This window comes from Aspergillus nidulans, chromosome VII (assembly GCF_000011425.1).
Source record: "Aspergillus nidulans FGSC A4 chromosome VII".
In the NCBI taxonomy this organism is placed as follows: Eukaryota; Fungi; Ascomycota; class Eurotiomycetes; order Eurotiales; family Aspergillaceae; genus Aspergillus; species Aspergillus nidulans.
The window spans coordinates 659,206-683,350 of record NC_066263.1 but is presented as its reverse complement, the minus strand read 5'-3'; the positions used below and the strand labels follow the sequence as shown (position 1 = coordinate 683,350).

Sequence of the window (24,145 nt, the reverse complement as noted above, 5' to 3'; positions counted from 1 at the left end):
GCTTTCGATGTCCCTTAAGCTGATTCGAGGAATTCTCGCTCGCAGGCCAGCAGTTTGGCAACCCAGCAAGTACGTACTCTTAAGAATGAATCTTAAATAACCAGGGTATCTCCGCACCGATTGCCATATATATTTATCGCCTGCGACTATATACATATAGAGCGTTTGGTGTAGCGAAACAGGTTCAAAGTCGAGGACTGTCAGAAACCGGGATATATGTCCGTCGTTCCCGTGCAGCCTGAAAACATATCAGTAAAACACACCTCTAGATATCATAATTCGTTTAAAAGACTCATACCTCCATCCATTTTTGCACCCATGGTCTAAAAACTGCCCATAATAGAAGACCACCGGTGGCAATGATGAAAATGAATACTATCGCCTCATCTTTCCTAGAGTCTCGCTCTGCGATCCGGTCAATATTAGCTGCTTATCATCGTTGGAAAGAGAGTGGGACGAATAGTCTCCTCTGCAACATACGGAAACAAGTGGTAAGAACATCGTCCTCCTTCGCACCCTTGCAGGTGGGCAAATCATAACCCAAACAGAACTTTCGATTGCAATCGTTACAGCTTAGCGAGCGGTAGTTACCGGCCCTTTTCTCGTCCTGATTATCGATGTAGTTATTGCGACTGAAGAGACCGAGCGTGCCATGTAAGGACGAGTCTCCCTTGTCAGGGTCGAGAGGAATTATCGTGCTATTAGAAAAACACGTGCACTTGCAGAATGATGCTGGTGCTGGAGCAAGTAAAGTCGTCAGTCATGATCCTAGTCTTGAGTACGAGCGTGGCGGCCTGTAGGAATCTCACATGAAGCTAGTGCGGAAGATGCGAAAGAAAGTAGGGCGATGAACAAAAGCAGGAAGTGCCATATGAAGTTTCGTCGTGACATAGTGCCATTAACGAAGAGTCTTTTGGTTAACCGGCGATCTATCGACCTCTATCAAGCAAACAATGAGCTGGCCCTGATGCTGCCGCAGATTAAGCCTAGATACGTAGCTCTAGTTTATAGAGGATTCTGACGGCTTATTAGACGAGTCACGTGACAAAGTACTGATACTCAGCGTTGCAACATACAATAGTTGCTGAGTATCTCCTTGACAGGTTAACAAGCTTGCTCGTTTGCAGAGAAGCCAAATTCACATAAATTTTACTTGGAGATTGAGTAATAATATATTCGAGCACATCCCTAGCGAAGCAGGCTGAACTATGATTTTCCCTTCATTCCCTTCCTGCGGTTTTCTCTCTGTCTCTGTTCCTTAGCCGCATCTCGCCTCCGCTTCTTCCAAGCACGATTGTTATCCCCTCGGTTTTCCCAGAACCATTTGGAAAAGTCTGATTCTTCTGTCGCAGCGGTACCTGACTTGGGCATTGGACTATCTGTAAATGAATAATCTTCTCCCACGGCGTTACTGGAAATCTTAGGGGTATTCCAGTTGATGATTTTGGAGACTTGAGATGTGTCAGGTGTAGGAGCCGCACTTCGTAGTCCACGGTCCAGCAGATCCCTTTTGGTAAATGGAGTAAGGGGTGCTACATTTGATGACAGCTCTTCCTCGAAACCTGCGTCTGAATCTGCATCTCCTTGCCCAAAGAAACTAAACTGAACTGGAGGCTCCGTATCTAGTTTCTGCTGGTCGGCAGGTTTCTTAAAGAGAGCTTCTAGAGGGTGAACTTCTGTTGATCCCTGCTGCGAAGTTGCTTCAGTCGAATTTCCTTTGGGCAATACCCCGGATTTTGCACTCCCCTCGGGCTCTTCCTCAGAGCTGACATGAGTCGCAGCTTGCTGCTGCTCATTTCTCGATGAAGATAGCTCAAAATTTCCAGATTCCCCGGATTCAGGTAAACTGGAAGAGGCAGTATCATCGCTTTCCGAGTCCGTGATGTCTGATTCTGATGAGGAGCCACTAGAAGAAGTCCAATCTTCCGATTCTGTGGATTCTGTGGACTCTGTGGATTCTGTTTCCTTGACCTCTGCGTTGCGACTGCTGGACGTCTTCGCTGAGTCAGTTTCAGGAGCTGACTTGACCTTGATTTTCTTTGGCTTTTCCTTATGGCCAGCGATTTGTCCCGGTCTATATTGATGTTTTCTGACCCGCTCGCTAGCGGGTTCCTTCAAGTTCCCAGATTCGTCAACCCAGCCTTTACCCTCTTCGAACGTACATATGAGCGCATTACCACCATCTTCTGAACGTAAGAACGTGGGATGAGTTACTGTTTGGGCGAACTCATGCACGACAGACTCCGGCGACGTCTTCTTCTTCTTTGGTTGCTTTTTCGATTTCTCTTCCGCCAGCGCAGACTTGTTTGGCGGCACTTTCGTCCGAAATAAACATTCTGGTTTTTCAGTATATTTTGACTTGAGCTGCGTCTTGGCTTTCTTCTCCTGCTTGTCTTTGGATCTCTTTTCCTTTTTTCGCCGTTCAGTTTTATCAGTCGTGGACTCTGTCCACCCTCGCTTCACCTTGCGGTCCGATGGCAGCTCGTAACCACTTAAAACATTTTCTTCGGCCTTTCGCTTCTTGGATTTCACTGTTACGGATGGATTGTCGGTCGACGTAAAATTCTGCTCGTCGCCCTCTTCCGCCTGTCGCTTCTGCGGGCGAGCAGGTTCAACTTTGAACTTGCGGCCCTTAAGAATGGAGCCATTCAGCTTCTTCTTGAGTTTCTCAGCCTCCATTTTCGGCAGCGTTACGTAGCCGTAATTGTTCTCAGGAAATGTCGGGATACCGTGGAAGGATATGTCCGAGGCAAGGGAACGAACCGAGGCAGGCAGAACCGAGGGGATGAGCTCGGGGTTCAGAGGTGTAATATGTAGACGGGTTGTAGCAGATGATTCGGAAGTCATTTGCCTTGCTTGCTTGGTAAGGATATGTGATGGAAAATCGTCGCCGGAAAGAATTGGCTTTGTTGTTGCAGCGGGTTTGTAAATAAGATTGAATTGTCAAGAAGAAAAGATGGGTATCTCTAAAATTAGGATAAGCTATAAATAAAAGTGATTGATCATCCAATTGCGTTGTAACGCCATATAATCGGCCTGTTCGTCCTGATTCAAGCTATCAAATGTTTTGATATTTTTTTTTTCTATCGGCAGAAAGCCCAACAGCAATCCATTGGTAAAGCGGTGGCGCAGGTGATCAAGCCACAGGAGTGACATGTGCCACGCTCTTCATACATCAGTTGCGTTCCAGACTACATGAGAGTGTCAACAAGATCATCGCCCTATGAGTCGGGGTGACCCTGCCTTCTTATCATTAGTTCAGGTTGTAATTGTTAAAGGCTAGTATGTCTCCTCGGTGATGCCTTGATTCTTTGTTTCTGTCGTCGCATTGCATTCTCTAGAATAGGCGCAGGAAGACCTGATCTTATGTAATAATCGATACCTTACATTGTCCGTATTTCATTAATTACAACCTTAACAGCCTATTATTGGACCTCAGGAGAGATCTCTCCGCGCGCCCCCCCCCATTTCGTCTCCTCCCCATCGACTGCCAGACGTTCATTTTATCGTGTTCTCGGATTTGCGTCCTGTCAGCCCTACCTTGGAACTTCCAACTTATTCCAGTCCTGGATCCAAATCGTTCTGGCTTCGTCCTTGCGACGTTCGACTTCTCCTCTCATTACGTGGTGGGCTGAGAGTTAACCCAGAGTCTGATCTCATCGTTGCTTCCCACTTCCCGCTTCAGTCGCCCGTATGGCCACATAAGTTCGGCGTCGTCGGTCTGTTTCTACCCCTTCTCCTCCAACTGAGGCCATTCAATTTTGCTCTGCGATTGAACTGAGGTTTACTTGTTGGACTCTGTGCTGAGTCAAAAAGGAAGGAAAGAAACGAAACAAAAAAAAAAAGAAATAAAAGAGGAAACAGGAAAAAAAGTAAAAACCACTTTCGTCGGATCGCCAGCCACTATCTCTGGGGTTGTCGTCTCCGCTCTCTTATCCGGGCTTTCGCAGCCTACCCCATCCTCACCCGTCCTCTGCCGTGCTTCCGGCTTACCAACTTCCACAGTGAAGCTCATCATCCCTCATCTTAACAGATAGGATCCTATCGGGAATTATGGGAAACTCGCAGACGAAAGAGACCCGACCGTCTCACTCACAATCGTCCCGTCGGAGCCACCAATGGGGTTCTGGCAGCAGTCATGGAAGATCCCCGTACGGTGACCGACACAACTCGGAGGGTTCTAGATCGCATCGAAGCAGCAGACCCGATCTGTCTATTCTCGGATTAGGCGGGAGCTCAGATCGTGATGTTGCGACGATACTTGAACATCGGCGAGAAACCAAACAGGAGCGAGAAGCTCGTCGTCTGGAGAAGGAGCGTGCGGCTCGGATAAAAGAGCGCGAAAGGAGCATGAGGGAGGAACATGTTGATGGCGGTTACTTGGTAACGCAAGGAGTCTATACAGGGACGGAAGATTTCAATAAGGCTATAGTCCGCCAGTTGATGGTAACCCTTATGTGTGCCTTTGGGAAGGTTCCGATGATACTGATGTCTTTGCCTTTATTAGATTGAACGCCGACTTGCGCCGTTCTGGAGGGGTCTGAATGACTTCTCGGATTCATGGACTGAGCACCAACTTATGGCGGCAGCGCGCGGCTTGCCGATTCCACCGCCTGATGAAATCCCTCCTGAACTGGAATATAGGAATCCGCCAAAGGTTGTCGAGGAGGCCAAAGAAGCATCAAATATACAGTCTGTTCAGCATTTGATGGTTCCAATAACGTCTCGATCCGCATCTAATGGTTCCGATGTATCTCATTCATCCCAACCCGCCCATTCGCTACCTTCTCCCTCATCGCCGATTGCATCCGGCACATCGAGCTCGCCTCTTTTTCGATCTCGCGCGAAGACACTGGCTTCTTTAACAACCTCCAGGCATAACTCCCAGGTTGACTCGACCCCTCAAGAGATACAGCTGCCTCGGGATCCTTTCGTCAATGGCCAGCCCATTGAGGCATATCTCTATAAGGATGCCATCGAGTGTCCCATCTGCTTCCTTTACTACCCTCCCTACCTCAATCGTACTAGATGTTGCGATCAACCCATCTGCTCCGAATGTTTTGTGCAGATTAAACGACCCGATCCTCATCCTCCAGAGCACGCCGACTCGGACTCGAACGCTCCAAATCCAGCAGGCGAAACGGAAAGGCAGGACGTTCAAGATATTCAGCTTGTCTCTGAACCAGCAGCATGCCCATTTTGTGTCCAGCCAGAATTCGGGGTGGCATATGTACCCCCTCCTTTCCGTAGAGGACTAGCCTACGCCTCCGATTCGAGTGGCCGGCCAAACATAGGAACACCAGTGTCATCTACATCGTCGCTATCTTCGGCAACTACTCCTACCACTGGTCGACGGCGTGCAACATCATTATCTGCAACAGATCCGAGTGTTATAACTACAGACAAGGTGCGGCCAGATTGGGCGCAGAAACTGGCCAATGCTCGTGCACATGCGGCCCGAAGATCTGCGGCGGCTACCGCTTTACATACCGCGGCTTATCTAATGAATTCTAATGGCTCCGGAGGCGATACTCGAGGATTTAGTATGAGGAGAGGTGTTATGCGGCGCAATAACGGTGGACAAGACTCCCCGGGTACACCAGGTAGAAGCGGATCGCCAGCGCTACAAGCGTTCGCTTTCTTGACAGATAGGCGCGCACCATCTGGACAAGAAACGGACTCGGCTGAAGAGGGCACAAGCAATCTTGCTCCCCCTCGGAACAGTTCAAGAAGGTCACGCATGGATGACTTGGAGGAGATGATGATGATGGAAGCTATCCGGCTGAGTCTGGCAAGCGAAGAAGAGAGGCGTAAGAGAGAGGAGAAGGAATTGAGAAAAGAGGCCAAAAGGCGAGAAAAAGAAGCCAAGAAAGCGGAAAAAATGGCTCGTAAAGCTGGCTTATATAGCAACAATGCGAGTAGCTCGGCTCTGGAGTCACCATCAGATTCCAGACTGCCCAAGGTTACAAGCAGCTCTTCTTCTATCATCGGCGAAGAAAGAACTCCGCCGGGTAAGGGCAAGGCAGTGGAAAGAGTCACTCCGTCCCAGAGTAACGTCGACCTGACCGAAACTGCTAGCTCTGGTGATGTACCGAGCAGTTTCTTAGAGCCTCAACAACCTCAGTCATCCTCGTCCCTCGGCCCGCCGGTACCCAAGGAGCCTTCCAAGCCTTCACACCTGCGTCATGTGTCCAGCGCTTCCTCATCATTCTCGTCTCTCGTCGAGTCCATGTCCGAGGAGCCTGGGCTCTCGGCCCAGCCACACGAAGGTACCAGCTCATCAGCGGAACCATTGTTCAACTTCCGCAGTCTAGCCGCCGTTATTGGCGACGAGGACAAATCAGATGAAGCGGCGGAACATGTTGAAGACACTGCCCCTCACACGACATCAGAAGGGTCAACTTCGAGCGCAGCGAACCTGACAACCGCTCCGGCTGGTGAGTCAGCTGTGTCAACTTCTAGTACGGCCGTGGAAAAAGGCCCTACGGTTGAAGAAAGCCAAGAATGCTCGGTCAACAAGGAGATTGAGACACGGTCCATGGAGGTCACTGATAGCAGGAATTCGGAGACCACATCATGACATTCAGCTATCTTTCAGTCTTATCTTGAACGTGCTTGACTTGGTTCACCAGCGGTGCAAGTCATTTCAGTGTCATTCCTTGGATTTTCCTTGACGGAAAAGCGAGTTTTATTTGTTTCTTTGTGCGCTCATTTGACGACTTTGTTGACATTGGCATAACAGGATCGGAGGTCTCTTTCCTTATATACAACAACCTATAGATCTGAGTTTTCTTATATTTTTGTGTGTGTACCATCGGACGGGCATCCAGACTGCATATGGCTAAGGTTGTGGGTGAAAGGGTTGGTCTTTTGGAATAGAGGAATGCAATCCATAGCGTTCATTGAGCACAAATTTATAGTGTTCAACTCTGGTCATAAATCTAGCTTTGACCCGTACTGTTAACCCAAGCGTGATTCTAGAAGGTCCTCAAGCTACCACCATGTCCCGCAACCTTGGGAAAGAAACACAATAACTTTACGTTAGTGAATCACTCATCGCTTACAAGGGCATGGGTACCTATCTGGCCTAGATAGGTAGGCTCCCCCCACTGCTACTTTTGTACGTGGCTGCTCTTCCTAGTACCGCAAGCAGTTCCTTCTGAAGCTGGTTTGGAGTGGAATACTAGAGCAGCTTCGTCTAGCTCCCCTCTCTTCTTTTCTATTTCTATTTTTTTTTCTTGCCCTTTGATTCATTTAGTAACTTCTGGTTTGAGTCAGCGGTGGTACCACGGACGTCAAATCTCGAGAGTCTCGTTGGACACAGCTTTTAGATAAACTCTTTTCTTGACAATGATGTTCTTGGGCCTTAAAGGTTATACGGACTTGGCTACCTTGCCATTGATTAACCGTACACCGCAATCTGTCGATATCCTGCTTTGATGCTGGCGCGGTTCTAGTTGGAAGAGGACGATATCGAGCCCGTAACTTGAAAGTGTCAACAACTTAGTCATAACTGCACCTGTTGGAATGGCTGAGCCATTATTGTCACCGTCTGAATGTTTGTTCATAGTCGCCTATGTGTCTGAAGATTGGGGTCTTGAGGTTCCTCCTATTCTAGAACAGTAGCTAGGTATGGCCAAATCAAATGCTAAGAATCATAATTGCTAGTTTGAAGAAAAAACACACTGTCCTTGACAGAAGCGTTTCATGTAGCCCCATTCCCTAAGGAGCGCAGTGTTATTATGTATTGATGGACTGCAACTAAGCACACAACATCAGAGTCCCCTCCTTTCTTTCTTCCAACTCACCAAGCTTCTGAATATTGGCCTCTCTCAGTCCTAACCCGGAGTAGTTCATCGGTTCAATTAACCTTTAGCATGATTGTCAGTTTACTGCCCGGTCTCTCCAAAAAGACGATCTCTCAAATGAGGCCGAAAGATGTATGATTCACAGGAATTTAACATAATCTATGGCCGAAGTCAAGTAACCTTTATCGCAAACTACTATCTGTGCTGTACGTTTCTCGAGATGCTCTGTCATCTGACTCCGCGTTGGGCTTTCATCTTCCACTCTTATCTTGAAAGACCCTAAACCTATATTCTGACCTTCCAGGACTTTTGATCACGCTTATCTCGCGTCACCCACCTCCTGAGGGCTTGCAATCTGGTTTGCTTACTCCCCAATATGGAGATTGCTTCCGCCCCTTGATAATGGGCCGTAAGGTTCTCGCGCTTTTTGAAAACCGGAAAATAGACTCTCGACAGAGACCTGCAATAACAAAGCACATCGTCAAGTGGTGTGCCCTTGTTGCATTAGTACCGCATTTAAGCCTGGTCATTGCCTTACCGTGCCTCCTACAAGTGCAGCCGCAAATTTTCCGCCTCTGCCAGGCCAACGCATCCGAAAGTGAGCAAAGATTACAGGCAGAATTGCGAACTGACGCTCGGCACTGCGTCGACGGCAACAGTTGATGTATTCCCAAGCAAGCATCCTCGTTTTGTGTCTGGATATCTGAAGCCATCCACAGCAACCTAGACATGCTGTTTCGTATCGTAATATTAAGTGTCTTAACGAGTAGTGTGTCCAAAGTCTGATTTTGTATACTGTAGGGAGCTTGTCTTGGCAGGCTTAAGTGACTGGTATAAACTCTTGAAAGGATAGCTTTTATGGTGCCTTATTACTGTTTTCTTGACTAGATAGAGTCTAGCTTTCTAAGCGAAAAGGTCTTCTATAGTAATTTAATAATTATGGTGTTATGGTTGCATTCGTGCTTGTGCCAGGTTAAACCGCATCCGCACTAGCGGGGTTAGTTCAACCTTAGCTAAGTTCTGGCAGAGGAGAAACAAGCATCCTTCACATCCGCGGGCTTAAATCTAAAAGTAATACATATCTGGTAGTTGAAGAAAAGTAATAGCCGAAAGAAATCATTAGCTTTAGCCGGTAGTGAAGTTCCTCCTTTTCTAGAAGAACGTTTAGATGTAAAAGTTAAGGGTGGAATAAGCGGGAGGATGGAACAGTCAGGAATTACGTACTCGCTCCGACTCTTCATCGATGTCACTGCAACTGTTGATTCACCAAGAACTGCCCCCGCCCCCGCGTCCGACCTCGGCTCTGGCCCGCCGCTACCATCGCTACAACTGTAGGTTTCGCCCTCTACGCCTGCTTCTCCGATGGCAGTTGCGGGCCCAGCCCGGCCCGATTCCGACCTCCGCTCTTCAATGCTACCCTTGGCGGATGCTCGCCCAGCCCCGCCGCCCACTTCACTTACATTAGATGTCGTGAGCTGAGCACGACTAGTGCGGCGTGGCAGCGGTACGATCTGCAGCTGCAGATCATTGACTCTGACAGGAACTGTATCGGCTGGAGCAGTGCGAGAGGCCTGATTTCTCTTCCTCAGTACGCGGCTACATATATCCATAATTGGCTTGGCGTCATGAACTAAGTTCAAGTTGGTGATTACTGGAAGATGCGTATCAAAAACCAAATAATTTTTTGAATACTGCAACCTATTTCCTCCAAAGAAACAACCGTGATGACGTGCTGGCTCAGGGTTACGGTGATCACTCACGGCAGCCCCATCCAACAAGTGCCCATCTTCACCTTAGCTTTTATTGCTCGGGATCAAATCCCAGGGCGAAGTTTGTTTTTTTAATTGAGGTTCCAAATCTTGTTTTGCACTTGTGTTCAAGAATAAACTCAATAATTTCTAGCTATAACTACATCCTGCACGAAACAAAAGAATAATAGAACATAAGAATACGTATCTCATTCTACTTATCGGTCTATATGCATAAGCCATTATCCCAGTAGCCAAAACACCATGCAGCAGTCAATCTAGTTTGTTCTAATCACATTTGCAAAGGACATTTCTTAATCATAAAAACCCAAGCCAGCATTTGAAGTCGTTCCAGCGCTGCCATCGCGTGGCTGATTTACACCTCCATACCCACCCTTGCGATCTGATCTAATGAGCTTCCATCCTTGCACCCATACGATCGAACATCAAATCGCCCTTGAGAGTGGCATCGAGTCCACCGACGGCCGAATCGACCATACGTGACGACATACTATCTGGTGTGAGCTCATCGTCCTCGAATGACCGCGTGAGGTCAGTGTTGATTCTCAAGTCTTTCGATGTTTTTTCCGGTGTGGCAATTGGAGTAAGCTCCCCGTTGGATTTGTTCACTGTCATCGGAGCAGGGACGTAGGTTCGGGGCCTGTAGACAAGAGGAGGACCCTGAGTGCGCGCATCCGTCCCAGCTTGCTCGATAGACTCAAAATAGCGAACAGTTTTGACCTTGAGCTCGAGCGTTGCGTCACGATCGCAGACGATCAGAGGGTGCTGGTGCAGTTGAAGCGACGAGATGGTCCACATGTGGTTCACACCACCCTCTAGGCCCTCCTTGACCGCTAATGCTTTATGGGCGCCAGTTGCCACGATCACAACCTCGCGGGCTTCCATAATTGTTCGAATGCCCACTGTCAAGGCCATACGAGGCACTTGGGCCATGTCATTATTGAAGAAACGGGAGTTCGCCAGAATCGTGTCGTAAGCCAGGGTTTTCACCCGGGTACGGCTGTTCAAGGATGAGCCAGGCTCATTAAACGCAATATGTCCATCAGAACCCACTCCGCCCAAAAAGAGCTCAATGCCACCATAGCGAGCGATTCGCGCTTCGAAGGAGGCGCACTCAGCGGCCAGGTCCGTAGCATTCCCATCAAGAATGTTGATGTTCTGCGGAGGAATATCCACATGGGAGAAGAAATGCTTGTACATAAAGCTATGGTACGATTCGGGGTGATCGCGCGGAAGACCGACATATTCGTCCTATATCGTTAGTAATCGAACTGACCAAATCTGAGGAAAGGTGGTTACCATGTTGAAAGTCACGACATGTCTGAATGAGATATCTCCAGCTTTGTAACGCCGGACAAGGGTCTTGTAGATGATCTCTGGGCTGCTTCCAGTTGGTAGGCCAAGAACGAAGGGATTGCTCTCGCTAGGTTTGTATGCCTTGATACGACCTTGAGTCCAGTAGAGAGAACATTAGTATAGCCTAATTACTGAATATGCCGTAGAGTGTACATACTGATAATATAATCAGCGATATACTCCGACGCCTGCAAAGATGTATCCCGGATGATCACTCTCCTGAAGCATTCACATCAGCACGGCCACAAGGTCGAATGCGGCTCGCAACATACATGATGACAGGCTTTGGTGACGTATAGGTGAAAAGCCGATATCAGAGTCAGCTGTGATGACAGTCGGCTCTAAAATAGAGCAAACAAATGAGCAGCGTATGGCAGATGATGCTGTACAAAGAAAAGAGAGATAAGACGACGGAGCTTCAGCCAGTATAAGGATGGTCAACAGGCCCATCGACGTGGTGGCCAACAGCTTTGTCAACCCATGGCTCCGTTGCACTCGCCATCCTGGGTCAGCCTTTCCGGTGGAGCGTGACACTACTTTGAGCTACTACTGGCTGCCTGCTTTGGAAGCTCATGAAGCTCGGTCCTTTAAGATAGCAGGACGGGATGATGACGATACCGCGGAGTGCTTTTTCGGCCCTCTGAAAGATCATTACTGGATCTTGTCTAGTCCAAACTGCATGACTACCCATATCAATACTGGCTTAGCAAGAATGATGCGAGCGTCATTGGGAATGTAAATGTCCTGTAATCTCTATTCTGCCAATTTGGTATGGCATTCCCCCATCAACTGGGCCTCGGATGGATCTTGGCTGAAGGGGATCGTCACTCAAGTTAGAGAATAAAAAATCACGATAACGAGTGAATAGCTTCATGTTGCAGTTGCAGGTGGGATGGTACCTCAGCCAGAAGCCACCGTAAGTTAGAGAGAATGATACTATGGAGGGTTGAATGAGACCCACGCTAACCCCGAACCGGCTGTGACGGCTGTCGTTGCATTCTCAAGCACAGTGCAACCCTGGCTGTGAGGTGGTATTCGCCCCCAGTCTGATGACCGACCAGCAAGAAGTCAGAGTGCGTTATAGTACGGTATCGATGTCGTAAATACGCGTTAGTATCGAACTTTAACTTCTCTGTGAACTTCATTAAAGACACGTGATTCTGGAAGAGTCATGCTGAAGCTTCAAGCCGATGACAACCGGGCTACGGAAGTCATATTCTCAAGGAATCGATTCTGGATTCTGTAAGTAGGATTTTGGGTTGACTGATACAGTCAACGCCAAAGCATAAGACAGTGGTCAAAAGCGGTGACCAAACTGACCACCTTTACAGAAACGGTAAATTCGGTAAATGGTGCTTGGACTGAAGACAGTTATCAAGTTGTCAAACTCATTGGCGTTCGGACAAGGTAAGAGGCAGCTAACGCGGATCATTCCATGACCCATTGTCACGGATTGGCTTCGGCCAGCTCGGAGTTACACAGGAGCTCTGGCGCAAATCAGCTTGCGCTCTGGCGCTAGTAGCCATATATAGGAGTATCCTAAAAAAAAAAACCGTACACTTCAAGAGGGAGCCGCAAAGGCTCCCCTCTGATTTCATCACAATCTCAATCCATACAATGATCAGGAGCAACGTCAGTTCAATCGGATGCTTGTGTTTTGCGGCAAACATCATCAGTGTCTAAAAACATATCATTTTCGGTACTTGGCAGAGCCACATCAGGGTCATGCAACCAATAGTGCTGTGATTTGGGACATCATCAGGCTTGGGATCTTTGGCCGGTTCTTCAGCATCGCGGGCGGTATCATCAGAAATGTCATTGGACTCTTGGCAATGTGCGCATATGCCCAGAGAGTTCAGCCACATATTGAAGCCCGGCGTTTGGCATTGCAGACATAGTTGCTTGGCCTGGGATTGGTATTCCTCGTGAAAATCACGAAAACTCTCAGTATCAGCTGCTGAAAGTGCCAGTCCGTCAAGAAGCCCTGGATCGGTAGGGGCTACAAGAAGATTGAACGCACGCGTTGGTATCGGCGCATAAGGGTTTGCAGGGCTCGATGGAAAACATCATATTCAAAAGTGCGTGAAGGCAGCGACTGGAGACTGTGAACCTTCAGATGATTGAACGAGCTCGCAGCTGGAAATTCTGACTGCGAAGAAGTGTTCGCCGGGGTCAATGGAAATACAAGAGTTTCATAGGGGCCTGTAACCGGTACCCGGTACCTGGACGCCCTCAGATTAGTGGAAGAGCTGGCTGTTGGGATTCCAGGCCTCGATTCTGGATGGGTTGTTAACGGTGAAAAGGCTATATCTGAAATAGAAGCAGATGTAGCTGCTATTGTTGTTGCTCTGGGGCCACTGTTGGTTGTATACGGGAGATTTCATCTTCAATATCACTCCCTGGCTGCAGTTGGTGCTGGTGATCCATTCTGGAAGTCAACTCTGCAGCTGAATACGACCCATTTGCAGCTCTTTTGGCCTAGATACTGTAGATACAACGTGAAGACTGTAGTATAACAGTACTTACTTGGTTCTTGATGTCTCGGCAATTTTGACACTAAGCAACCTCTCTCTTGTATAGGGAGCGGAAGTCATCGAGCGGCTTCGCTGTCTTGCATTTTGGGCAGAGTTTTGTTTTCTGGGTCATTGTTGCAAGCCTGGTGGTTGTGAAAAAGGCTAGTATGCTTTAGAAGAGTAAATCAGAGGATACGAAGAATGAATTTGCGGACAATAAAAGAAAAGATAAAAGCCCGGGCATGAGTAACCGGCAATAAGTGGTAATGAAGGATTGTCTAGTGCTTTCATTGGACAAATGCAGAGCATCCTAAATTTGAGAAAGATGATGCTGCGAGTTGGTGAGGCCGGTTGTTATCATCTGGCGTCAGGATGTGATCTGCAGTGCGAGGAAACTGAAGATTGCTTTTGCAGGCAGGAACGGCAAATACGAATTGGCGTAGATTCACTCTCTTCTCAAAGAAGGAACAATGACTGTCCGCTGCCTGACTCTAACACGCTGTGAATTTGACTGCGGGTATACACAGCAGGACCCTTCGACCATCTATTAAGACATGCACGCTCGCCTTGGATTGAACTCGAATGTAGTCGAGTAGACAGTACAGGGAAGGAAAGCGTAGATTACACCACTACTCGCTGCTGTCAGCGAGACTGTTCCTTTCTCCGAGCCAACATAGTAGAAAACCATGCGGCTGAACCACTACCTATTATTGGGATTGCAAGCACTTCAGCATACCTTATAGAACTATCAGCGTGGCCAACCATCTTATGTATTACTAGTTTCATGCAGCTGCGAGCTAGTCACCAGCATCACTAAGGTTCCTTACACATTAGTATAGTAGTTCATGCAGCCAAAAAGGGTGCAGCGGCTGTCGATTCTTGTGCGAGGGGGGGTATCTTGAATTTCATAGATTCAGTTAATCTGGAGTCAGCTTCCTGCACACCGGCAAAGCAGGAACAAGATAGTTTGTTGTGTTTGCTGTGGTTCAGCTTTCCGTCGTTTCTTTTTTTGGTCGATATCAACATATGGGATTCAAAAGCAGGCCTATAGGCACATTGTCAGAAAAGACTTTGAAATATCAGATAGTAACCAAAAACCTGACTATTCCTAAGCTACTCCTACTACATTTACTCTGGATCTAACCGCGGCCCAAGAGAACACGGATGCCCGTCTATGGCCTCAAGCGACACTAGAAACTGTGCACTAACCGCGCCTGATCCAGTGCAAATACTACTTGGTCACGTGGTGGAACCGAAACGGGCCTGCTCCCCTCACCCCACACGTTCTCAGCTCCATCAAACATGGTTACTGGATTCGAGACCACAAATGAACGTCATACCTCCTGTCTAACTGGCAACCACTGGTTTCGGAGACTGGCGTCTCGAATGAGTACCTGTTTTAGCTGGCTTCCTACCCGCCCCGGTTCCTGGTGATTCTCGCCGGCTTTCTATGGTCGACCGGGCTCCTGTCCGAGCAAACTCTCCGCGGGGTCTGGACTACTGAGTAGACGCCTAAAGCCAGCTTCTCGTAACCCCCGCCGATCTTAATGCAGTGTCATTCGACCCATTTGTGGCCTCCGCCCCGGCTAGCATTTCACGCGAGTTATTATTACCGAGCTAGCGTCGTCGCCAACAGGGAGCTTAAGCCAACCGTCAGCTCCGGCTGTTGTCAGCTTCAACCTTACCTCTCTGACGTTCAGTTTTATCCCGATCTGCCATTCCTCCGGCACGGATTCTTGACCCGGTCGAAGAGGGTGGGTCGTCTTTGAGAAACAGGCTCTGGCCTGGCATTCCTCACGGGAGCCAAGGGCTGTTATGGCCCCGAAAGAGGATGCGCTGCCCCCTGGCTGGGATGATCTTGACAGGTACGACTGCAGTCTTGGCATTTTTTATTCTATAATCTGTGTTATTGTCGTATCTTTGAATCATGTATCTGATCTGTATTTTTCTCCCGCTAACATGACTGTCATATCTTGTCGACAGGCAGATGGGGCAGCTTTTCATGATGGGCTTCGATGGAACGACGGTCAGCCCTCAGATTCGTTCTCTCATCCAGAAGTATCACATAGGTTCAGTCTTGTTAACCGCTAAGAATTTGAAATGTATTACCCCCTGTCATGTATTCACCACTTTATAACTAACCTGAATAGCTGCAGAGGACGCAACCCGGCTAATTCTGGAGCTGCAAACAATTGCTCGCGATGCCGGCCATCCTGTGCCGTTACTTATAGCTCTGGACCAAGAGAATGGTGGAGTTAACAGCTTATATGACGAGATTTATATTCGACAGTTTCCAAGTGCAATGGGTATTGCGGCTACGGGGTCAAAAGACTTGGCCCATGACATTGCTTTTGCTACGGCTCAAGAGCTCAAAGCCGTCGGGTTCAATTGGATCCTAGGGCCTGTGCTGGACGTATTGACGAATGTACGGAATCAATTGATGGGCGTCCGCACCTGCGGTGATGACCCGCAGGAGGTGTCCCAGTACGGGGTAGAGTTTATGAAAGGTTACCAGCAGGCCGGCCTATCAACTTGCGGCAAGCATTTTCCTTCGTATGGGAACCTGGAGTTTTTAGGGTCTCAGACCGACGTGCCCATCATCACGGAGTCTTTAGAACAGCTCAGTTTGACCGCATTGGTTCCATTTCGGAACGCTATCATGAATGGTCTTGACGCGATGATGGTGGGAGGCGTTTCCATGTCCTCCGCCGGAGTCAATGTCATGCATGCTTGTCTAAGCGAGCAGGTTGTTGACGACCTCTTACGGAAGGATATGAAATTTGATGGAGTCGTGGTTTCGGAATGTCTGGAGATGGAGGCGCTCACCCATAACATTGGCGTAGGAGGCGGGACAGTGATGGCCAAAAACGCCGGCTGCGATATAATACTATTGTGCAGGTCTTTTCAGGTGCAACAAGAAGCCATCAACGGAATGAAGCTTGGTGTGGAGAACGGCATTATCAACCGGACACGAATAGAGGAATCGCTACGGAGAGTGTTGGCCATGAAGGGGAGATGCACTTCCTGGGAACAGGCTCTTAACCCTGGGGGGCTGCCTTCGCTCACTCAAATGCAGCCATCGCATACGAGTCTCTCAACAAGAGCTTACAGCAATTCCATCTCAGTCGTGCGCGATAACAGAAACCTGTTACCGCTGACCAATGTCTTATCTTCCAACGAGGAGCTGCTTCTTCTGACACCGTTAGTAAATCCTTTGCCTGCCTCCGCCGTATCTCGCTCAGTGACTGAGCATCTGGAGCTGTCGGCGGATGCGGTAGCCTGGGATAGGACGGCTTCCGTACTCAGTGGCGAGAGCGTCTTTAAGGAATTGGGGAGATCGCTTTCGCGTCACCGAAACGGTCGTGTTCTGCATACGTCCTACACCTCGAATGGCGTCCGTCCGATCCACGAGAGTTTAATTGACCGTGCCAGTGCCGTGATTGTCATCACCGCAGATGCTGTCAGGAACATTTACCAGCAAGGTTTTACAAAACATGTGTCTATGATTTGTAAGTCGCAGTTGACTCCATCAGGCGAACCACTCGATAAGCCATTAGTTGTTGTTGCCGTTAGTTCACCTTATGATTTCGCCATGGATGCAAGCATTGGGACTTACCTTTGCACATACGATTTCACGGACACGGCCCTGGAAACCTTGGTCAAGGTTCTTTATGGAGAGCTGACGCCTACGGGGTCATTGCCGGGTTCTTTCAATCGCAGTCAGAAGCTCCACCAGGCAAGACAACATTGGCTTGTGGAAAACTGGAACGAGGAGAGAGATTCCGATGCATTGGACGCGCTTCTGAAGACGATGGGTCCGGAACTCTCTGGTGTGACGCCCAGTAGCTTTCTTCTGCGGAGAGACGACATTGACGAGGCTCACTTTGTTGTCCGAAACAGCACCACTCGGGCCCTCTACGGCTTCTGTTCAACCTACTACTTCCGGGCCACTGGCACGGGGGTCATCGGATCATTGATTGTCGACCCATCGCGGCGCAGGCTCTCGATTGGGAATTCCCTCCACAACCGCGCTATCCGAACGCTTATGCAACGAAAAGGGATGAAGCGGTTTCAACTGGGGTCCCGTCTTCCAGGGATTTACCTGGGCATACCCGCCGCTAACCCTGTCGAAAGAAAGAAACGGCGGCAGTGGTTCGCAAATCTGGGCTGGAACACCGCCCTCTCCCGCCCTGTCTGCAATGTCGCTCTCCGCAACTTGCAAACTTGGTCTCCGCCTGAGGGCCTAGTCAACAGCCTACAGAGCGCAGACGCGGTTTACGATCTTGTCCACGGATGGGACTATGCTGACTCGATCATTGACCATGTCAAGACCAACTCCAGACAAGGAGTAATTGACATATACAAAATTGCCTTGGGCGGAGCACCGCATTGCGGCATTATCAGGGCAAGAAGACCACACGACGGGGCTATTCTCGGCAGCGTGGTTATCTATAACATGCAGGCGACGCTGGCGGAGCACATGCCCGCTACGAAGGCCATGCATGTGCCCACAGGGGGAATTTCGTCCCCCGTAATATGGCCTTCGGTCGGAGAATACGCAACACTTTTGCAGGGGTTGATCCTATTAGGAATCAAGCAGATACGGAGACAGGGCGCTGATGCAGTTGTTATAGATTGTGTAAGCTCCATTTTCAATTTATCTGTGCATGCTAACCTACCGCAGGTGGATGTCGACAGCAACTTTGACTGGCTTACAGAGATAGGATTCACCACTTTGCATAGCTATGAAGAAGTCAACTGTGACGCGGCGACGTGGACAATGGTGCCTGGGCCTTGATTGAGGGAATGCTAGATGAGCGACGATTTTTTTCTATACCCTATTTTGGTTATTTTGTTATATACAATGTATCTAGCAAGAAGCCTTGTTGCACATATAAAGATAGCCAGTATGTATTTTGCCAAAGTATATGATTATATATCTATGCATATATCTAGGTTGATTCAGGCTTAGCTGGTACAAGAGACTACTCTTTTATCTTATGCCTAAAATTTATAATGCTATCTACCAATAAATATCGAAGGACTTGTTGATATGAGCACCATGCAATGAGTCAACTTCAACCCATAGGAATCATGACTCGCCAAAGGACGAGACCCGGCTGATGTCTCGGAACGAGGACGATCAGGATCAGGTCTCGGATGATCAGCACTGATCGATTGTGGGAACGAGTCACCAACCTGGCATCCTTCACTATCAGTCGTATCACCGCCAGTTGGACGACGCTACGTGCGCATGTTGGCGCCGCCTTAAACGCAGTCACCACTCTTAGCCAAACCGTCGAACACTACGCAGCGAGGAACCGCATGATTGCGAGTGTTCACTTCACGGACAATTAATGGACACCAGGTAGCCTGCTGTGACCATCGAGAGATTGCGAGCTGTGAGGGACCAGGAACAGGCGCCCTATCGGATCATCTCCTGGCGTGCTTCCATCAGCTGTGAGACGGATGAGTTTTCCCTCGGGTTCCTCTGGGCTGTTGCGCTGAAATCCTGATTCGTCTACAGTCCGTCTGGTCAAGAGTCGCGATAAGTCCGTCATTGGGTGATGCTTTGAGCTGGTCGACCGTTTGCAGAGCAATAAAATTTGGAAAGGACGGTAGAGTGAGTGAAGGGTGGGCCGGCCGGCCGTGGCCGGCCATGCATCGCCACCGACAATTAATATCCATTTCAGCCATTTTCGGCTTCTTACGGCGGCAGAGATTAAATCTCGCAGCACTCGTTGGCTGACGATGAAGAAGATGAAGAATGCTGGAATGCTGCGATTCCTTGGCCAGGGCCTGACCCCGCTTGGCGCCTCTGAAGCTGAAGTGGTCGACGAGCTTATCAGGATCAAGTGCAGCCTTTTCACGATCGGAGAGCGCCGCTGGACCTTCAGGCAGAGATAAACCCCTGCGCATCCGACGCTTCCATTGTCTTCTAGCATCCTTCTGCGGCATGTCGAAAATTCTTGGGCTGATTGAGAGAGCCGTCTTCTGCATGGACAGAGTACAGAGTACCGAGTACAAGTACACAGCAAGCCGCTCGGGAATTAAGATGCAAGAAAGGTTCCACATGATGTCAACGACGAGTATAGACTGGCAAAAATACCTGATGACAATAATACTCTGTAATATGGCGATTAATATAATGATACAGCTGTTAGGCGTGGCAGGAATCACATGCGAAACGGTAATTCTAGAAACGTTCTGGAAAGAAGACGAGGGATTCAACTGCATTGAGAACTCCAAGCGCGGATTGGGCTGTTATTTTCCTTCTGCCGTGTTTCCTCTTCTCAAGAGTCCTTTTTTTGCCCCTTTTCATCATTTAGCCGCAGTTGTTCGACTTCGGACCAGAACCACGCCATGAGTTAGACCGCAAGGTAAGAATACGGTCACGCCTGCCCAATGATCAATGCCTGCTGCCCGTAACTCGCGGGGCGGCGATGCTGTACGATGCTGTACGACACCACGAGCGCAATGTGATAAAGCCCCGTGGCGATCTGACTTTTGTCAGATTACTTCACAAAAGCCACATGAGCTCACCATGACGGCCCAGGTCGCGGAAAGTCGCTGAAGAGGCCAGACGATGGAAAGAAGCCGGGGGGGGCGCGGGAGGCTGGAGCAGATCCAAATCCAGCGGGAGAGTTTGCGGCGTGCGCTCAGGGACTTTCAGGGCAAAGGATCGAGATGCATGTCAGCCAGTCTGCCAGAACAGACCAAGAACAGACCACCGCCGATCACTTTGACTTTGCGCCAATGGAAGTGTCCGATCCTACAGTCAGCTGGAGCGTGAAGATGTCTGCAGGGCAGAAGGATGTTCTGCGTTCATCAGTCTGTCATCTTCTTGATCCATGGGTTGAGTTTCCTGGGAGTGCTAGAGTGCTATCCAGGGCGGGTGCCTCTTTGCTTGTTTCCCCGGAGTAGGGAAGAGGGTATTTATTAGTAAGATTGCATCGATTCTGACGTGGAGCGTGATTAGCCTCGCTTAACCGAGCACTATCCTAGCGTGGAATACCAGCATTATTATTTTTCACGCACATAGCCCCTGCTAGTTTGGTGGCGTCTATGGTAAATAATAATACACTGCAGATATCATCAGGACCATCTTAAGCATCGCAACCAGAGAAGCCCGAATTGCAGGAGCACTACAATTCCCCAGCCCTTTAAAAGTGGGGCACTGCTCATAAACTTAACTACTATTAGCTAGTGTTATCGCGGCGGGGACCTACCTGATCCGGAAGGTCCATAACTCGTACCGAGGCTCGATCCATACAAGCGAAGGGATCAATGTATTGACCATTGCGATACCAGGGCTCTCGGACCGTACAGTCTGTATCCGACAGCTAGATGTGGGCAGTGCTGTTTTGGCCTACCGAGACGAAAGCAGCGAGCCGTCTCCGGTCTCAGAACGCGAGAGCCTGAGACCTAGTAGTCTGGGGCCGAAAGACTACTGTGGAATTGGAAAGGCACTAGCCCGATCCAGCTGACGAACCAGAAAACGGCGCGCGACTTAGACTTTTCCCCCCTCCTCCAGACTGAAAGCCCACGTCGTCCAGTCTCTCGCTTTCCCTCCACTAGGTCAATGGAGAATAGTCCAATGACCACGCTCCCTTCTCCTGGTTCTGGATGGTGAGCCTGGTCTAGCTCCTAGAGGAAGACTACTCTAGCCACCCCAGTCGCCGGCTCCGTCTTCTTCCCTCTTATCTCTGCCTTTATCGTCCTAGCGCTAGCCTCTCTCCGGATCGTGCTCCTGCCTGGGGGTCCTTTCGTTTCTTCTTTAGCTCCTCCCGCTAGCTGCGATCCCCACTACTACTACTAACGTGCTCTACAGTCCTGACTGCTTGCTGACTTCGGGGGTGGCCGATCCACTCGGCGCCATTCAAGACCCAAGCCTTGGACGACATCGTTTCCCTCTCCACCAACGTTTCTGTATAGTTTTCGACCTGCTCCTCCCTCTTTTTCCTCGCCTTTCTAAATTCCATCCTACTGCTCGTTCGATTCCTCCATGGTCTCGTACCTTTGACGCTGTTCTCACCTGGTCCGCCAGCTTTCACCGTCACTAGCCTCCACTCTCTCACGAGAGACCGTTTCTTTTCGGAATCTGACGCTTCATCGCTTTGTCTTATTCATCTTCATTCTAGCTTGCACTGTCCATAGTGCCGGCGTCATTGTCCCCGTTCGCTACAGCCGAACCCTTGCCATGGAGGGCTTCGACACCATGGCGTTGCCCTATCTGGCTTCCCCGCTGTCGTTAGGGAATATGCAGGGCACAGATTATCTCAATGCTTTGCAAGGCATGGACCTTCCTGATCAACGATCAAACTTTGACTCCGAGACATTCGTTAGGTGCGTGGTCCTTTTGTTCTTTTGCAAAGCTTTCTCTCTGACGGGTCTTTTCTTCTAGCGGAGACGATTTGACCTTTGCCCATCTATCTCCACAGACACTGAAGCGATTCTCTTCCGGTTACGAGGACTCGTTCCCAGAGATGGTCACTTCCTTTGACCCCCCGCCTCCAGCTGAGCCGCCTGCCGACTCCTCCATTGACCATAATAACAAGCTATTGAGCTTCTCGATGCCAGTATATCCGTGGACTCTGCTTGATTATTCTTTTCGACGCGCCTCAATATCAATTTCAGCTCAGCTGCACGGCATGTTTTTCCTTGCCGAGTCACCGTGGACCACGTCTCCGACAGAAAATGCTCCGCCTCAGCAAGGAGCAGAACTGACCTGCTACCGGCGAAATCTTTTCCAGATCACTGGTTCTGTAACCCTTCCTCGGGCCCTGCGCTATATCATCACCGACACCGGTGACCGGATACCTATCGTCGCGCACGAACTGACAGTGTCGGCTACCGAGTCTGTTGAGGGCAATTCGGTCAAGATTATTTCTGTGCCCTGGAAGACTCCCGCTGCAAATGACGCTGGCAAGGATACAGGAAACAGTAGTAATACTGCCGCCAAGGTCGAGAAGGAGCCTCCAGCTATCCCGTTAGACATGTTAACTGGACAGGATCTTGATGCCGATTACGCCACTTTTCCAATCGCATGGAAGCGTCTTCAATTCCGTGTCGCGACTGCCAACAATGGGCGAAGAAAGGAGCTTCAACAGCACTTTGTGGTTCGGCTCAGGGTCGTTGCAACATTGTCCACGGGTATGAAAACCCCGATTTGCGAGGTTCACTCGGGGCCAGTCATCGTCCGGGGTCGCAGTCCTCGTAATTTCCAGTCTAGGAAAGATCTACCGTTGAGTGGTAGTGCTGCTGCTTCCAGGAAGAACGCGCAAGCGGCTGCAGCTAGTAATAATCTTACTCGAACCTCGCCCAGTCTGACCGACAAGGCAAAAACCGTCGTGAAGAGCAGCTCTCCCGAAACTTCATCAAACGGGGTCCCCCAGCAATCCCCCCCAAATTGGGCTCTTGCAACAAATTCAACGCTTCCTCCTCCGACGACGACGACGCTGCCGCACTCGTCAGTCTATTCGCAGTCCAGTCCAGAATTTTCGAGACCGGTAGAGGCACATCGACGGACGACGAGCGCCATTGCTGCCCCTATTAATTTATCTCTTTTGGACGACGACTCTCTCAATCTCTCAAACGGCGATTCCCGTCCTCATACATCATTCTCTAATGACCTCGCGTCTAAGTCTTTAAGCGTTGATTCAGGGAGGCCAGTCAAGATGCGCAAAGTATCTCACTCTATGCCCCAAGCGCAGTCAAGAAGCACGTCCGCTACATTCTTGAATACAGCCAATTTCCAGCAGATGCTGCCAGTTCCTTTCACGAGCGAAAGTGCCGATGTGTTGTATGAGTATTTTCCCTTGGGCTTGGAGGATTGGCAAGGCCCCGTTGATGCTGTCTATCGCCCACATGTGGTACACCACACGAATATGCCCCAGATGAAATACATTACGGCGCGAGGTCAGAGCAAACGATATTTTGCGGCGGAGGACGTATTCTAATGTGACAGTTCTGCACCTGATCTTCGGCTATGCTTATATATTTGCAGTCATATTCTCTTGTTGAGGCCATATGTCCATCTGGATGGACATACTCGAGAATTATTTCACGTACAATGATTTGACGTCTTTTATTGCTGGGCATGTATGGTTAATTGGCATGACTACTGGGTGGTTTGGGTGATGGCGCGATGGAGTCTACCGGATTACCCCTTTGGCTTCGTTTATTCTTCTCGTCATATCATCTTGTCTACGAGTGGGCCTTTTACTGTCGTCCTCTCATTATATATCTATGTCACATGGACCGCCTTATTCCGGGCAAGAAGAAACCCGAGATGAAATCTGGGAATCTTGATAGGAACAACGAAATTCGGCTGGCCGTCGATGAGATTTTGCTGCTATCCATACTGTGTCTGGTATAGTTTGCAAGTACTGTGTATTGCTTGGTTGCTTTTTCACTGTTACGTGCTTTGGAAGAGAACCAAGGCAGGGCGCATGGGACGGGCATCTTGCTTCGTTAATAGACAATGGACAAGCAGTTCAGTGAATTGAAAAGGAGAACTATAATTGACTATTAAGGAATGTGAGAGTCAGCTCAACACTAGCTTGCGCGGATTGCATTCTGTATAATAGAAATAGGAGTTTAATTTGAATAATTTTGGTACATTACAACCATGAGGGGTTATAGAACAGGACTTCCGTTTGCTCGACTGAACTTACCCCAAACATCGACTAGTTAGTAG

The 24,145-nt window shown here is 49.2% G+C and overlaps 10 protein-coding genes across 10 annotated transcripts, besides 1 other annotated feature; 4 read left to right on the top strand and 6 right to left on the bottom strand.

Moving 5' to 3' along the window:
- Nucleotides 1-24,145: part of a sequence feature (contig 1.22 729..276296(1)) that runs on past both edges of the window.
- On the bottom strand, nt 185-891 carry ANIA_01422 (uncharacterized protein; the record flags this gene model as incomplete). The annotated part of the gene is made up of 4 exons (XM_653934.1): nt 185-238; nt 299-405; nt 481-738; nt 810-891. 4 exons carry the CDS (start codon nt 889-891, stop codon nt 185-187), a joined length of 501 nt encoding a protein of 166 aa, XP_659026.1.
- On the bottom strand, nt 1,207-2,847 carry ANIA_01421 (uncharacterized protein; the record flags this gene model as incomplete). The annotated part of the gene is made up of 1 exon (XM_653933.1): nt 1,207-2,847. One exon carries the CDS (start codon nt 2,845-2,847, stop codon nt 1,207-1,209), a length of 1,641 nt encoding a protein of 546 aa, XP_659025.1.
- sip5 lies at nt 3,918-6,580 on the top strand (the record flags this gene model as incomplete). The annotated part of the gene is made up of 2 exons (XM_653932.2): nt 3,918-4,446; nt 4,508-6,580. Exons 1-2 carry the CDS (start codon nt 4,054-4,056, stop codon nt 6,578-6,580), a joined length of 2,466 nt encoding a protein of 821 aa, XP_659024.1. The 5' UTR covers nt 3,918-4,053.
- On the bottom strand, nt 7,374-8,539 carry ANIA_01419 (uncharacterized protein; the record flags this gene model as incomplete). Its single annotated transcript, XM_653931.1, has 4 exons — nt 7,374-7,552; nt 7,809-7,838; nt 8,177-8,268; nt 8,442-8,539. 4 exons carry the CDS (start codon nt 8,537-8,539, stop codon nt 7,374-7,376), a joined length of 399 nt encoding a protein of 132 aa, XP_659023.1.
- Nucleotides 8,934-9,418, bottom strand: ANIA_11301 (uncharacterized protein; the record flags this gene model as incomplete). The annotated part of the gene is made up of 2 exons (XM_050612752.1): nt 8,934-8,960; nt 9,269-9,418. The coding sequence occupies 2 exons, from the start codon at nt 9,416-9,418 to the stop codon at nt 8,934-8,936; spliced, it is 177 nt and encodes a 58-aa protein (XP_050468633.1).
- ANIA_01418 (putative glucosamine-6-phosphate deaminase) lies at nt 9,747-11,302 on the bottom strand. Its single transcript, XM_050612751.1, has 4 exons — nt 11,206-11,302; nt 11,091-11,152; nt 10,877-11,025; nt 9,747-10,828 (listed from the first exon to the last, which is right to left on the bottom strand). Coding segments are annotated over exons 1-4 (1,077 nt in total). The 5' UTR covers nt 11,208-11,302; the 3' UTR covers nt 9,747-9,964.
- ANIA_01417 (uncharacterized protein) lies at nt 11,367-12,452 on the top strand (the record flags this gene model as incomplete). The annotated part of the gene is made up of 6 exons (XM_653929.1): nt 11,367-11,668; nt 11,815-11,849; nt 11,939-12,006; nt 12,084-12,175; nt 12,206-12,340; nt 12,416-12,452. The coding sequence occupies 6 exons, from the start codon at nt 11,367-11,369 to the stop codon at nt 12,450-12,452; spliced, it is 669 nt and encodes a 222-aa protein (XP_659021.1).
- ANIA_01416 (putative beta-N-acetylglucosaminidase) lies at nt 15,262-18,244 on the top strand (the record flags this gene model as incomplete). Its single annotated transcript, XM_653928.1, has 4 exons — nt 15,262-15,311; nt 15,430-15,548; nt 15,597-18,085; nt 18,131-18,244. The coding sequence occupies 4 exons, from the start codon at nt 15,262-15,264 to the stop codon at nt 18,242-18,244; spliced, it is 2,772 nt and encodes a 923-aa protein (XP_659020.1).
- Nucleotides 18,801-19,404, bottom strand: ANIA_01415 (uncharacterized protein; the record flags this gene model as incomplete). The annotated part of the gene is made up of 2 exons (XM_653927.1): nt 18,801-18,958; nt 19,158-19,404. The coding sequence occupies 2 exons, from the start codon at nt 19,402-19,404 to the stop codon at nt 18,801-18,803; spliced, it is 405 nt and encodes a 134-aa protein (XP_659019.1).
- Nucleotides 21,435-24,023, top strand: ANIA_01414 (transcription factor xprG). Its single transcript, XM_050612750.1, has 3 exons — nt 21,435-21,792; nt 21,851-23,396; nt 23,453-24,023. Exons 1-3 carry the CDS (start codon nt 21,647-21,649, stop codon nt 23,525-23,527), a joined length of 1,767 nt encoding a protein of 588 aa, XP_050468631.1. The 5' UTR covers nt 21,435-21,646; the 3' UTR covers nt 23,528-24,023.

What these genes read in the sequence shown, in the direction of transcription:
- ANIA_01418 (XM_050612751.1), bottom strand. An exon ending in TATCGCTGATTATATTATCA is followed by an intron (nt 11,026 to 11,090) that starts GTATGTACACTC and finishes ACTGGACTCAAG; the next exon opens with GTCGTATCAAGGCATACAAA. An exon ending in ATGTCGTGACTTTCAACATG is followed by an intron (nt 10,829 to 10,876) that starts GTAACCACCTTT and finishes CTAACGATATAG; the next exon opens with GACGAATATGTCGGTCTTCC.
- ANIA_01414 (XM_050612750.1), top strand. Translation starts at nt 21,647, where the DNA reads ATGGAGGGCTTCGACACCATGGCGTTGCCCTATCTGGCTTCCCCGCTG. An exon ending in GACTCCGAGACATTCGTTAG is followed by an intron (nt 21,793 to 21,850) that starts GTGCGTGGTCCT and finishes CTTTTCTTCTAG; the next exon opens with CGGAGACGATTTGACCTTTG. An exon ending in GATATTTTGCGGCGGAGGAC is followed by an intron (nt 23,397 to 23,452) that starts GTATTCTAATGT and finishes ATATATTTGCAG; the next exon opens with TCATATTCTCTTGTTGAGGC.